General features: G+C 47.2%; 1 protein-coding gene across 1 annotated transcript in view; it reads left to right on the plus strand.

Annotated features, from left to right (window-relative positions):
• The window catches only part of LOC122927159 (venom factor-like), a 216,422-nt gene that overhangs the window by 64,352 nt on the left and 136,187 nt on the right, over positions 1–15,883 (plus strand). Inside the window, exon 20 of the mRNA XM_044278756.1 lies at positions 7,843–7,982. Within this exon, the coding sequence (XP_044134691.1) occupies positions 7,843–7,982 (140 nt within the window). The remainder of the gene's footprint in view (positions 1–7,842; positions 7,983–15,883) is intronic.

Here is a 15,883-nt window from a genome sequence, read left to right on the forward strand (position 1 = left end):
GGGGGACAGGCCCCACACCGCACAGGAGTTGTGGCGGGGTATAGAACAACAGACCGACGAGTGGTTGCTGCCGGTGAGCCTCAAGCCCGGCCTGGTGGTGTGTGATAATGGGCGAAATCTCGTTGCAGCTCTGGGACTAGCCAGTTTGACGCACATCCCTTGCTTGGCGCATGTGCTGAATTTGGTGGTGCAGAAGTTCATTCACAACTACCCCGACATGTCAGAGCTGCTGCATAAAGTGCGGGCCGTCTGTTCGCGCTTTCGGCGTTCACATCCTGCTGCTGCTCGCCTGTCTGCGCTACAGCGTAACTTCGGCCTTCCCGCTCACCGCCTTATATGCGACGTGCCCACCAGGTGGAACTCCACCTTGCACATGCTGGACAGACTGTGCGAGCAGCAGCAGGCCATAGTGGAGTTTCAGCTGCAGCACGCACGGGTCAGTCGCACTACAGAACAGCACCACTTCACCACCAATGACTGGGCCTCCATGCGAGACCTGTGTGCCCTGTTGCGCTGTTTCGAGTACTCCACCAACATGGCCAGTGGCGATGACGCCGTTATCAGCGTTACAATACCACTTCTATGTCTCGTTGAGAAAACACTTAGGGCGATGATGGAAGAGGAGGTGGCCCAGGAGGAGGAGGAGGAGGAAGAGGGGTCATTTTTAGCACTTTCAGGCCAGTCTCTTCGAAGTGACTCAGAGGGAGGTTTTTGGCAACAGCAGAGGCCAGGTACAAATGTGGCCAGCCAGGGCCCACTACTGGAGGAGGACGAGGATGAGGTGGAGGAGGATGAGGATGAAGCATGGTCACAGCGGGGTGGCACCCAACGCAGCTCGGGTCCATCACTGGTGTGTGGCTGGGGGGAAAGGCAGGACGATGACGATACGCCTTCCACAGAGGACAGCTTGTCCTTACCCCTGGGCAGCCTGGCACACATGAGCGACTACATGCTGCAGTGCCTGCGCAACGACAGCAGAGTTGCCCACATTTTAACGTGTGCGGACTACTGGGTTGCCACCCTGCTGGATCCACGCTACAAAGACAATGTGCCCACCTTACTTCCTGCACTGGAGCGTGATAGGAAGATGCGCGAGTACAAGCGCACATTGGTAGACGCGCTACTGAGAGAATTCCCAAATGTCACAGGGGAACAAGTGGAAGCCCAAGGCCAAGGCAGAGGAGGAGCAAGAGGTCGCCAAGGCAGCTGTGTCACGGCCAGCTCCTCTGAGGGCAGGGTTAGCATGGCAGAGATGTGGAAAAGTTTTGTCAACACGCCACAGCTAACTGCACCACCACCTGATACGCAATGTGTTAGCAGGAGGCAACATTTTACTAACATGGTGGAACAGTACGTGTGCACACCCCTCCACGTACTGACTGACGGTTCGGCCCCATTCAACTACTGGGTCTCTAAATTGTCCACGTGGCCAGAGCTAGCCTTTTATGCCTTGGAGGTGCTGGCCTGCCCGGCGGCCAGCGTTTTGTCTGAACGTGTATTCAGCACGGCAGGTGTTGTCATTACAGACAAACGCAGCCGCCTGTCTACAGCCAATGTGGACAAGCTGACGTTCATAAAAATGAAAAACCTATATATGTGCGTGACTGCCTTCCTCTGGACCGGCGCGGCGTCACCGGATGTGGTGGCATGCGATTGAGAGGCCAGGCGCCAGTAATGTCCGCCATGTGATAATACCCAGGTGAGCCTTAAATGCAATCAAACACTAGTCCAACCACCAATCAAATGTATCCACCTGACCTATTTATGGATGACCCTCCTCTCTGCCAACCAATACCCCTTGAAAAAGCTGTACGCGAAACGTGCGTTGGGGAGTGGACCGGTGGTATTGCTGCACGATACAATCGAATCAATTGGTCAGTATATATAATGGTTTCCATCATGTGTCAAATACAATTTTGATTATTGTTATTGCCCTATTTTTGATAACTTTGGTGTATATTTTCACACCGGCTTGTGGCAAATTCTGACACATATATACATGTGGATATTTGTGGTGTCTAATAGCTACAGCTTTTGGATACTATATGTCCACCATTTATGACCATTTGGGTATAATCATGCACTTGCACTTTACCATAGATATATGTATTGGCAGCCCACCATCGGTTCACTTGGTTTTTAACATGTATTGTAACCTGTATGTATTGTCTTATTTGTGACCAGTGCTGATCATGTGTCTTTTGTGATTTTCTTAATAAAATTGAGTATTTTTGTACTATTGTAGTATATTTTTCTTTAAATTAAACTATCTTTTACTTACCTTACTCCTTCAATCGGTTATATATGTTCATAAAAATGAACCAGGCATGGATCCCACAGGATCTGTCCGTCCCTTGTCCAGATTAGACATTAACTACCTCCCCTTAACCATATATTATTGTACTCCAGGGCACTTCCTAATTCAATCCTATTTTTATTTTCATTTTACCATTATATTGCGAGGCTACCCAAATTTGAATGAACCTCTCCTCTGTCTGGGTTCCGGGGCCTAAATATATGCCAATGGACTGTTCCAATGTTGGGTGACGTGAAGCCTGATTCTCTGCTATGACATGCAGACTAATTCTCTGCTGACATGAAGCCAGATTCTCTGTTACGGGACCTCTCTCCTCTGCCTGGGTGCTGGGCCTAAATATATGCCAATGGACTGTTGCACTGGTGGCTGACGTGAAGCCTGATTGTCTGTTACGGGACCTCTCTCCTCTGCCTGGGTGCTGGGCCTAAATATCTGACAATGGACTGTTGCATTGGTGGCTGACGTGAAGCCTGATTCTCTGCTATGATATGAAGACTGATTCTCTGCTGACATGAAGCCAGATTGTCTGTTACGGGACATCTCTCCTCTGCCTGGGTGCTGGGCCTAAATATCTGACAATGGACTGTTGCATTGGTGGCTGACGTGAAGCCTGATTCTCTGCTATGATATGAAGACTGATTCTCTGCTGACATGAAGCCAGATTGTCTGTTACGGGACCTCTCTCCTCTGCCTGGGTGCTGGGCCTAAATTTATGACAATGGACTGTTGCAGTGGTGGCTGACGTGAAGCCTGATTCTCTTCTGTGACATGAAGACTGATTCTCTGCTGACATGAAGCCAGATTGTCTGTTACGGGACCTCTCTCCTCTGCCTGGGTGCTGGGCCTAAATTTATGACAATGGACTGTTGCAGTGGTGGCTGACGTGAAGCCTGATTCTCTGCTGTGACATGAAGACTGATTCTCTGCTGACATGAAGCCAGATTGTCTGTTACGGGACCTCTCTCCTCTGCCTGGGTGCTGGGCCTAAATTTATGAAAATGGACTCTTATAGTGGTGGGTGACGTGAAGCCTGATTCTCTGCTATGATATGAAGACTGATTCTCTGCTGACATGAAGCCAGATTGTCTGTTACGGGACTTTTCTCCTCTGTCTGGGTGCTGGGCCTAAATTTATGACAATAGACTGTTGCAGTGGTGGCTGACGTGAAGCCTGATTCTCTGCTATGACATGCAGACTGATTCTCTGCTGACATGAAGCCAGATTCTCTGTTACGGGACCTCTCTCCTCTGCCTGGGTGCTGGGCCTAAATAAATGCCAATGGACTGTTGCACTGGTGGCTGACGTGAAGCCTGATTGTCTGTTACGGGACCTCTCTCCTCTGCCTGGGTGCTGGGCCTAAATATCTGACAATGGACTGTTGCATTGGTGGCTGACGTGAAGCCTGATTCTCTGCTATGATATGAAGACTGATTCTCTGCTGACATGAAGCCAGATTGTCTGTTACGGGACATCTCTCCTCTGCCTGGGTGCTGGGCCTAAATATCTGACAATGGACTGTTGCATTGGTGGCTGACGTGAAGCCTGATTCTCTGCTATGATATGAAGACTGATTCTCTGCTGACATGAAGCCAGATTGTCTGTTACGGGACCTCTCTCCTCTGCCTGGGTGCTGGGCCTAAATTTATGAAAATGGACTCTTACAGTGGTGGGTGACGTGAAGCCTGATTCTCTGCTATGATATGAAGACTGATTCTCTGCTGACATGAAGCCAGATTGTCTGTTACGGGACCTCTCTCCTCTGCCTGGGTGCTGGGCCTAAATTTATGACAATGGACTGTTGCAGTGGTGGCTGACGTGAAGCCTGATTCTCTGCTGTGACATGAAGACTGATTCTCTGCTGACATGAAGCCAGATTGTCTGTTACGGGACCTCTCTCCTCTGCCTGGGTGCTGGGCCTAAATAAATGCCAATGGACTGTTGCACTGGTGGCTGACATGAAGCCAGATTGTCTGTTACGGGACCTCTCTCCTCTGCCTGGGTGCTGGGCCTAAATATCTGACAATGGACTGTTGCATTGGTGGCTGACGTGAAGCCTGATTCTCTGCTATGACATGCAGACTGATTCTCTGCTGACATGAAGCCAGATTCTCTGTTACGGGACCTCTCTCCTCTGCCTGGGTGCTGGGCCTAAATAAATGCCAATGGACTGTTGCACTGGTGGCTGACGTGAAGCCTGATTGTCTGTTACGGGACCTCTCTCCTCTGCCTGGGTGCTGGGCCTAAATATCTGACAATGGACTGTTGCAGTGGTGGCTGACGTGAAGCCTGATTCTCTGCTGTGACATGAAGACTGATTCTCTGCTGACATGAAGCCAGATTGTCTGTTACGGGACCTCTCTCCTCTGCCTGGGTGCTGGGCCTAAATTTATGAAAATGGACTCTTATAGTGGTGGGTGACGTGAAGCCTGATTCTCTGCTATGATATGAAGACTGATTCTCTGCTGACATGACGTCAGATTGTCTGTTACGGGACCTCTCTCTGCCTGGGTGCTGGGCCTAAATTTATGACAATGGACTGTTGCAGTGGTGGCTGACGTGAAGCCTGATTCTCTGCTATGACATGCAGACTGATTCTCTGCTGACATGAAGCCAGATTCTCTGTTACGGGACCTCTCTCCTCTGCCTGGGTGCTGGGCCTAAATATATGCCAATGGACTGTTGCACTGGTGGCTGACGTGAAGCCTGATTGTCTGTTACGGGACCTCTCTCCTCTGCCTGGGTGCTGGGCCTAAATATCTGACAATGAACTGCTGCATTGGTGGCTGACGTGAAGCCTGATTCTCTGCTATGACATGCAGACTGATTCTCTGCTGACATGAAGCCAGATTGTCTGTTACGGGACCTCTCTCCTCTGCCTGGGTGCTGGGCCTAAATTTATGAAAATGGACTCTTACAGTGGTGGGTGACGTGAAGCCTGATTCTCTGCTATGATATGAAGACTGATTCTCTGCTGACATGAAGCCAGATTGTCTGTTACGGGACCTCTCTCCTCTGCCTGGGTGCTGGGCCTAAATATCTGACAATGGACTGTTGCATTGGTGGGTGACGTGAAGCCTGATTCTCTGCTATGATATGAAGACTGATTCTCTGCTGACATGAAGCCAGATTGTCTGTTACGGGACCTCTCTCCTCTGCCTGGGTGCTGGGCCTAAATTTATGACAATGGACTGTTGCAGTGGTGGCTGACGTGAAGCCTGATTCTCTGCTATGACATGCAGACTGATTCTCTGCTGACATGATACCAGATTGTCTGTTACGGGACCTCTCTCCTCTGCCTGGGTGCTGGGCCTAAATATATGCCAATGGACTGTTGCACTGGTGGCTGACGTGAAGCCTGATTGTCTGTTACGGGACCTCTCTCCTCTGCCTGGGTGCTGGGCCTAAATATCTGACAATGGACTGTTGCATTGGTGGCTGACGTGAAGCCTGATTCTCTGCTATGATATGAAGACTGATTCTCTGCTGACATGAAGCCAGATTGTCTGTTACGGGACCTCTCTCCTCTGCCTGTGTGCTGGGCCTAAATATCTGACAATGGACTGTTGCATTGGTGGCTGATGTGAAGCCTGATTCTCTGCTATGATATGAAGACTGATTCTCTGCTGACATGAAGCCAGATTGTCTGTTACGGGACCTCTCTCCTCTGCCTGGGTGCTGGGCCTAAATATCTGACAATGGACTGTTGCATTGGTGGCTGACGTGAATCCTGATTCTCTGCTATGACATGCAGACTGATTCTCTGCTGACATGATACCAGATTGTCTGTTACGGGACCTCTCTCCTCTGCCTGGGTGCTGGGCCTAAATATATGCCAATGGACTGTTGCACTGGTGGCTGACGTGAAGCCTGATTGTCTGTTACGGGACCTCTCTCCTCTGCCTGGGTGCTGGGCCTAAATATCTGACAATGGACTCTTACAGTGGTGGGTGACGTGAAGCCTGATTCTCTGCTATGATATGAAGACTGATTCTCTGCTGACATGAAGCCAGATTGTCTGTTACGGGACCTCTCTCCTCTGCCTGTGTGCTGGGCCTAAATATCTGACAATGGACTGTTGCATTGGTGGCTGATGTGAAGCCTGATTCTCTGCTATGATATGAAGACTGATTCTCTGCTGACATGAAGCCAGATTGTCTGTTACGGGACCTCTCTCCTCTGCCTGGGTGCTGGGCCTAAATATCTGACAATGGACTGTTGCATTGGTGGCTGACGTGAATCCTGATTCTCTGCTATGACATGCAGACTGATTCTCTGCTGACATGAAGCCAGATTGTCTGTTACGGGACCTCTCTCCTCTGCCTGGGTGCTGGGCCTAAATTTATGAAAATGGACTCTTACAGTGGTGGGTGACGTGAAGCCTGATTCTCTGCTATGATATGAAGACTGATTCTCTGCTGACATGAAGCCAGATTGTCTGTTACGGGACCTTTCTCCTCTGCCTGTGTGCTGGGCCTAAATATCTGACAATGGACTGTTGCATTGGTGGCTGACGTGAAGCCTGATTCTCTGCTATGATATGAAGACTGATTCTCTGCTGACATGAAGCCAGATTGTCTGTTACGGGACCTCTCTCCTCTGCCTGGGTGCTGGGCCTAAATATCTGACAATGGACTGTTGCATTGGTGGCTGACGTGAAGCCTGATTCTCTGCTATGACATGCAGACTGATTCTCTGCTGACATGAAGCCAGATTGTCTGTTACGGGACCTCTCTCCTCTGCCTGGGTGCTGGGCCTAAATTTATGAAAATGGACTCTTACAGTGGTGGGTGACGTGAAGCCTGATTCTCTGCTATGATATGAAGACTGATTCTCTGCTGACATGAAGCCAGATTGTCTGTTACGGGACCTCTCTCCTCTGCCTGGGTTATGGGCCTAAATTTATGACAATGGACTGTTGCAGTGGTGGCTGACGTGAAGCCTGATTCTCTGCTATGATATGCAGACTGATTCTCTGCTGACATGAAGACAGATTCTCTGTTAAGGGACCTCTCTCCTCTGCCTGGGTGCCGGGGCCTAAATATCTGAGAATGGACTGTTCCAGTGATGGGTGACGTGAAGCCAGATTCTCTGCTATGGGACCTCTCTCCAATTGATTTTGGTTAATTTTTATTTATTTAATTTTTATTTTTATTCATTTCCCTATCCACATTTGTTTGCAGGGGATTTACCCACATGTTGCTGCCTTTTGCAGCCCTCTAGCCCTTTCCTGGGCTGTTTTACAGCCTTATTAGTACCGAAAATTTCGGGTCCCCATTGACTTCAATGGGGTTCGGGACGAAGTTCGGATCGGGTTCGGATCCCGAACCCGAACATTTCCGGGAAGTTCGGCCGAACTTCTCGAACCCGAACATCCAGGTGTTCGCTCAACTCTAATTACAATGCATATTCTACTACCTTTTGTATAATTATAGATCCCCCCCTTCACCGCAAGATAATATGCAATCATCAGTATAGTGTTGTGTCAGATGATGATACTCACCATCTGTCTTATTCCATCCATACAGGCATGTGTGTGGCCAAACCATATGAAATACAAGCCTTCAAGAACTTCTTTATTGACCTAAGACTTCCATATTCTGTAGTGAGGAATGAACAGGTTGAAATTCGAGCCATCATCTACAATTATGAATCAAAGCAACTAAAGGTAAATTCATTTATACCAATCAGACTTTTTCTAAGCAGACTTTGTCATTGAATCACATTTATTGTGCCCCAAGACATCATCAAAGAGATGCATGATTTTCAGGACCCTGCGATTTTCCATTTTATCGTTCAATATATCTTTATTAGAGATTTTTTCATTTATCCAGAGTAGTCACTATGCAAAGGATTGATACAGAAATAACCGTACATCATGTCACATTACATTAGTGTACAGAAATACTATGTTCTAGTAAGCAGGAGCAAGGCGATAATATGTACTCCAATTATTGCACTGTAGAAAACTACTCGGTGTAGCATCAGTACAATTCAAGTATCAACATCTGATTTAAAAAAAACATGAGGAAAAATAACCAAACAGCAGAAGGAAAAGGGGCAGAGTTTATGCTTAAATCAAGGCTATATAGTGTACATCACAGGCTTCAATAAGTGTGATCAGTGTAACATGTCAGTAACCTACACAGGTGATCAGAGCTGGCTTATTCCAAATTATCCGCCAGGGGATAGATTGGTCCACTGCGCCCATTCCATTTCAAATCTACGAAGCGCGAAACCCTTGTGTGCTACCATCTTCTCAAACGATCTAGTGGTATCCACTGAACTAATGATTTCCTGTACAGTTGGAATCGTTGAGCTCCTCCAATGCCTAGTTATGGCCAGTTTTGTGGCCAGGAATAGATGCATAGCAATGGTCCTAAATTTATAGGAGATCTCTGTGATATCAATAAAGAGCAAGGCCAGAGCATGGTCTCTAATTAGCTCGCGACCTGATGCCCTTTCGACTAATTGGAAAATGCTAGACCATAATACTTGTAATAGGGGGCAGCCCCAAAGTATGTGTAAAAGGGACCCTCTACCACCGTATCCCCTCCAGCACAGCGGCCCAAGCCCGGATAAATGCGGCTCAGTCTCAGAGGGGTAAAATACCATCTGAGTAGTGTTTTCGAATATGATTCAAGGCTTGACACGCATTTCAGTCTTTTAGTCGCGTAATTAATAGCTGTGGACCACTGTGCTGCGGGGGGATACTGTGTCCTAATTCTTGTTCCCATGAGATAATGGGGGTAGTTTTTACAAAGGGTTTTTTGTTGCCTAGGAACGTGTAAAGAGGGCGGATTCCCTTCCATTTGGAGTGTGTCAGGTTCCACTGGTTCAGGAGCTCAACGTGTGAGTTCACAGTAAGCGTACGGTTGGAGGCTAGTAGGTGGCGAATTCTCAAATACTTATAAAAGTCACTTTTATGTATGTTGAAACGGGTTTGCAAATTTTCAAAGGAGTTCAGTCCCACCTGGTAAAGCAAATCTGCAATCGTTGCTGCGCCTCCATCCCTCCATCCCTCCAGAGAGAGATCAGGAATGAGGTAGTGCAGCGCCTCTATTGGGGTGAATTTTGCTATAGAAGCGATCGTTCCGTGACCACCACTATGATATCTTTTCCAGGCTTTCAAAGAGGTGGAAAGTAGGTATGGGAGGGATTGTGACGGTACTTGCTTAAAGAGGGAAGCCAACAGTAGTGCTTTTAAGTTGTGAGCTGGGGCAAGGGTCTGCTCAATGTGGACCCAGTGTTTGGGTTTATCAACGGTCCACCATTCCTTAAGTTGGTACACCCTAGTAGCTAGGTAATAATCATAAATATTTGGGAGGTTTAATCCACCCACTTTCTTAAATTTGGACATTATTGTCTTGGCAATGCGGGGTGGACCTTTCTTCCAAGTAAACCTATTAAGTAGTTTATTGACAGCGTTAAAAAAGGAACTGGGAAGGTCCAGTGGGAGAATCCTGAACAAATAGAGAAGCTTAGGGAGCACATGCTGCTGGAAGGCTGCCATTCTGCCTAACCACGATATTTCCATTTTCGCTATTGGTTTCCAATTCCTTCTGAAGGTCTAGGAGGAATCGGGGAAAGTTTGCGTCATACAGTTTTTGAATAGTGGGGGTAAATTGAACCCCAAGATATTGGACTCCTATGGTCTGCCAGTCCCAAGAGTAAAGCTTTTTTAAATGCTCCAGAGTTTGGTTAGGGACAAAAAGGGGAAGGGCTTGAGATTTACTCTCATTAAGTTTGTAAAATGATAGTGAGCCATAGATGTGAATAACCTTCTTGACTTCATGTAGGGACAGGACTGGGTTGGTTAGGGAAAGGATTATGTCATCCGCATATAATGAGAGGGTATGTTGCCTGTCACCAATCTGGATTCCCGAGATATTTTCTGTTTGTCTGATGTCCCTGGAGCCGTTAGCGCAGGCTAATATAAATATAAGAGGGGACAGGGGGCAGCCCTGCCTCGTACCGTTTGAGAGGTTAAAAGGGTCCGACAGAACACCGTTGGTTAAAACTCGGGCAGCAGGGCCCTTGTATAATGCTTCTATTGCTCTTATAATAGCGACAGGGAAGCCCATTTTTTGAAGCACCGAGAAGGCAAACGACCAATTCACTCTGTCGAACGCCTTCTCAGCGTCCAATGTAAGGAATACCGTGGGCAGTCGCAACTTATTGACTCTATCAAGTAGGTTGAACACTCTCCTGGAGTTGTCTGTAATTTGCCTGCCCATGACAAATCCCACCTGGTCAGGGGCAACCAAGGTCGGAATAATCGCCGCCAACCTGTTTGCCAGTAACTTGGCGTAGATTTTCAGGTCAGTATTGAGGAGGGAGATAGGCCGAAAATTTTGGGGAATAGTTGGTTCTTTACCTGGTTTCGGTAAGGTGACAATAGTGGCCTCTAGCATCTCTCTAGGCATGTGCCCATCTGTCATAATCCTCACTAGGGACGAGTAAAGATGCGGACCCAGGATCTCAGAGAGAAGTTTATAGTAAGAATTAGACAGGCCATCCGGTCCGGGGCTCTTATGATGAGGTAGCTGTTTGATAATGCTCATATTTCATCTAGTGTGATGGGCAAGCATATCCTAGTTTTATGTTCTTCAGACATGGAAGGCAGCGAAAGGGAGTCAAGAAAATGACTAATGTCGTGGTCAGAAGGCTGTCAGCTAGGTTATATAGTTTTGAGTAAAAGGACATGAACCTATTCGCAATCTCTTTCGGGTCATATATTTTGTGGGTTTTAGAGTCCCAGAGAAAAGCAATCCGGGAGTTTTGTGCCCTGCATTTAATTCTGCTTGCCAATAGTTTCCCTGCTTTGTTTGCTTGTGAATAGTGCATAGCTTTGGCTTTTTTCAAAGACAATTCATATCTGTGCAGCATGTGCTCCCTTAGCTGTGCCCTGAGAGAGCGGAGCTCCTCTGAATGACAAGGAGCGGGTGACGCTTTATTCAGAATTTCTAGTGCTCGGATTTTGTTCAGTAGATATGTAATGAGGTGCTCTCTCTTCTTTTTGGCTTTATGTCCTAGTTTGATAAAAAAAAAAAATACCCCTAATATAGGCCTTATGTGCTGCCCAAACAATAGACGGATTATCCACTGTGTTTACATTATTCTGGAAATATTCAGACAGAGCAACTTTTACCTCCGATTGACATTCCAGGTCTGCAAGTAAATATTCATTCATTCTCCAAGTCGGGTTCGGAGGGCGGTTATATTGTTCTGAAATTTTCACCGAGACAGGAGCATGGTCTGACCATGATATCGTTCCTATGTCTGAGCTTGTGATAGTCGAGAGAGAAGCTCTATCTACCAGCACAAGATCTATACGAGAATATGTCAGATGTGAGGGGGAGAAATAAGTATAGTCTTGTTCCATGGCGTGATGTAGGTGCCATATGTCATATAAGGACAATTTGGAAAGAAGACTCATCAATGTGTTGGGGTTCCTTCTCACAGAGGAGGAGGAGTCTACAGATGCATCTGGGACCATATTAAAATCTCCGCAGATAAGGACCCTTCCTTGCTGTACAGACTGGATCTTATTGAGGAGATTTTGGAGGAAGCGCTGGGTGCATATAGCCCTACCAAGGTATATAGGATATTGTTTAGATAACAGACATGTATGATGTACCGCTCTCCGGAGTCAACGATAGAAGACACCGCAGTATAAGCTACAGTATTCTTAATTGCTAGCAGCACCCCTCGCATCTTTTTGGTGCAGTGAGCCTGGAGAACAACTGGGAAACATCTATGTTTGAGGCGGTCAGCATCCGCAGCTATTATGTGCGTCTCCTGGGCGCAAAAAATGTCACACTGTAGGGAGAGGGCCTCCCTCCACATCAGATTGCGTTTGTAAGGGCTGTTCAGCCCCCTAACGTTTAAAGAGCTAAGCTTCAGTACCATTCTTAATCAGTATAGCTATTAACGCAAGAAGTGCCTTGAGGTGGAGGGAGGCGCAATCCCAACAGCCGAGAATGCACACAGATAAGCATAGCATAAAGTAGTACTCTGCCAGGAACATATAGAAAATGATTTTCCATTTTTGCGTTTTTGTTTTTCACTCCCCGCCTTCCCATAGTCCCACCTTTTTTATTTTTCCATTCACATAGCCTTATGAAGGCTTATTTTTTGCGGGACAAGTTGTACCTTCTAATTGAACCATTTACGGTTGCATACCATGTAGTAGGAAGGGGGGAAAAATTCCTAATGGGGTAGAATTGTGAAAAAAAATCAATTCTGATAAAAGTTTTAGTTTTTTTTTACACTGTACACTATGCGGTAAAATTGACCTGTTATCTTCATTCTCCGGGTCAGTACGGTTCCAAGGAAACCACACTTGAATATATTTTCTTGTGTTTTAATACTGAAAAAAAATTAAAACCTTTTAGGAAATATTTTTATTTTTTCATACCCATATTCTAACCCCTATAACTTTTTTGTAGCTATGTGTATAGGGCTGGGTGAGGGCTCATTTTTGGCGGGACGATCTGTTCTTTTCAGTGATAACTGAATAATTTTAAGTGTGTCCAACTTTTAGTTTTTTTTATAAAAAAATTATTGTGTAGTTGAAGTGACAAAAAATGGCAAATTGGCTGTTTTTATTTTTTTTCCCCACTACGCCATTTGCCGTATGCCATTAATATTGTTAAATTTTAATAGTATGGGCATTTTCGCACGCGGTGATACCCATAATGTTTATTTTTTTTTATTGGTTAAGTATTTTTATTTTAAGGAAAGGGGGGTGATTTGAACTTTTTTTTTATATATATTTGTAAAAACTTTTAACATTTTTTTAAACCTTTTTTTAGGTCACCTTGGGTGACAATGACTGGCAATCATTCGATCGCCCATAGTATTCGTTGATGGCTAAATAGCCATCATTGAAGACTTCAATTGCACTATATCAATACAAGGGTGCCACCTAGTGGCCTGTATCGATATATACATCTAATTGAATCGGAAGCTGGCTTGGGGCTTCGGTCAATTAGATCGTAGTAACAGGTCCCCCGATTAGAGTTGAGCGAACACCTGGATGTTCGGGTTCGAGAAGTTCGGCCGAACATCCCGGAAATGTTCGGGTTCGGGATCCGAACCCGATCCGAACTTCGTCCCGAACCCGAACCCCATTGAAGTCAATGGGGACCCGAACTTTTCGGCACTAAAACGGCTGTAAAACAGCCCAGGAAAGGGCTAGAGGGCTGCAAAAGGCAGCAACATGTAGGTAAATCCCCTGCAAACAAATGTGGATAGGGAAATTAATTAAAATAAAAATTAAATAAATAAAAATTAACCAAACTCAATTGGAGAGAGGTTCCATAGCAGAGAATCTGGCTTCCCGTCACCCACCACTGGAACAGTCCATTCTCAGATATTTAGGCCCCGGCACCCAGGCAGAGGAGAGAGGTCCCGTAACAGACAATCTGGCTTCATGTCAGCAGAGAATCAGTCTTCATGTCATAGCAGAGAATCAGGCTTCACGTCACCCACCACTGTAATAGTCCATTTTCATAAATTTAGGCCCAGCACCCAGGCAGAGGAGAGAGGTCCCGTAACAGACAATCTGGCTTCATGTCAGCAGAGAATCAGTCTTCATATCATAGCAGAGAATCTGGCTTCCCGTTACCCACCACTGGAACAGTCCATTCTCAGATATTTAGGCCCCGGCACCCAGGCAGAGGAGAGAGGTCCCGTAACAGACAATCTGGCTTCATGTCAGCAGAGAATCAGTCTTCATATCATAGCAGAGAATCAGGCTTCACGTCAGCCACCACTGCAACAGTCCATTGTCATAAATTCAGGCCCAGCACCCAGGCAGAGGAGAGAGGTCCCGTAACAGACAATCTGGCTTCATGTCAGCAGAGAATCAGTCTGCATGTCATAGCAGAGAATGAGGCTTCACGTCACCCACCACTGCAACAGTCCATTTTCATAAATTTAGGCCCAGCACCCAGGCAGAGGAGAGAGGTCCCGTAACAGAGGATCTGGCTTCATGTCACCAGAGAATCAGTCTGCATGTCATAGCAGAGAATCAGGCTTCACGTCACCCACCACTGCAACAGTCCATTTTCATAAATTTAGGCCCAGCACCCAGGCAGAGGAGAGAGGTCCCGTAACAGAGGATCTGGCTTCATGTCACCAGAGAATCAGTCTGCATGTCATAGCAGAGAATGAGGCTTCACGTCAGCCACCACTGCAACAATCCATTGGCATATATTTAGGCCTAGCACACAGGCAGAGGAGAGGTTCATTCAACTTTGGGTAGCCTTGCAATATAATGGTAAAATGAAAATAAAAATAGGATTGAATGAGGAAGTGCCCTGGAGTCCAATAATATATGGTTATGGGGAGGTAGTTAATGTCTAATCTGGACAAGGGACGGACAGGTCCTGTGGGATCCATGCCTGGTTCATTTTTATGAACGTCAGCTTGTCCACATTGGCTGTAGACAGGCGGCTGCGTTTGTCTGTAATGACGCCCCCTGCCGTGCTGAATACACGTTCAGACAAAACGCTGGCTGCCGGGCAGGCCAGCACCTCCAAGGCATAAAAGGCTAGCTCTGGCCACGTGGACAATTTAGAGACCCAGAAGTTGAATGGGGCCGAACCATCAGTCAGTACGTGGAGGGGTGTGCACACGTACTGTTCCACCATGTTAGTGAAATGTTGCCTCCTGCTAACACGTTGCGTATCAGGTGGTGGTGCAGTTAGCTGTGGCGTGTTGACAAAAGTTTTCCACATCTCTGCCATGCTAACCCTGCCCTCAGAGGAGCTGGCCGTGACACAGCTGCCTTGGCGACCTCTTGCTCCTCCTCTGCCTTGGCCTTGGGCTTCCACTTGTTCCCCTGTGACATTTGGGAATGCTCTCAGTAGCGCGTCTACCAACGTGCGCTTGTACTCGCGCATCTTCCTATCACGCTCCAGTGCAGGAAGTAAGGTGGGCACATTGTCTTTGTAGCGTGGATCCAGCAGGGTGGCAACCCAGTAGTCCGCACAGGTTAAAATGTGGGCAACTCTGCTGTCGTTGCGCAGGCACTGCAGCATGTAGTCGCTCATGTGTGCCAGGCTGCCCAGGGGTAAGGACAAGCTGTCCTCTGTGGGAGGCGTATCGTCATCGTCCTGCCTTTCCCCCCAGCCACGCACCAGTGATGGACCCGAGCTGCGTTGGGTGCCACCCCGCTGTGACCATGCTTCATCCTCATCCTCCTCCACCTCCTCCTCATCCTCGTCCTCCTCGTCCTCCAGTAGTGGGCCCTGGCTGGCCACATTTGTACCTGGCCTCTGCTGTTGCCAAAAACCTCCCTCTGAGTCACTTCGAAGAGACTGGCCTGAAAGTGCTAAAAATGACCCCTCTTCCTCCTCCTCCTCCTCCTCCTCCTGGGCCACCTCCTCTTCCATCATCGCCCTAAGTGTTTTCTCAAGGAGACATAGAAGTGGTATTGTAACGCTGATAACGGTGTCATCGCCACTGGCCATGTTGGTGGAGTACTCGAAACAGCGCAACAGGGCACACAGGTCTCGCATGGAGGCCCAGTCATTGGTGGTGAAGTGGTGCTGTTCTGTA

The sequence above is a fragment of the Bufo gargarizans genome, chromosome 2 (genome assembly GCF_014858855.1).
Source record: "Bufo gargarizans isolate SCDJY-AF-19 chromosome 2, ASM1485885v1, whole genome shotgun sequence".
Lineage (NCBI taxonomy): Eukaryota > Metazoa > Chordata > Amphibia > Anura > Bufonidae > Bufo > Bufo gargarizans.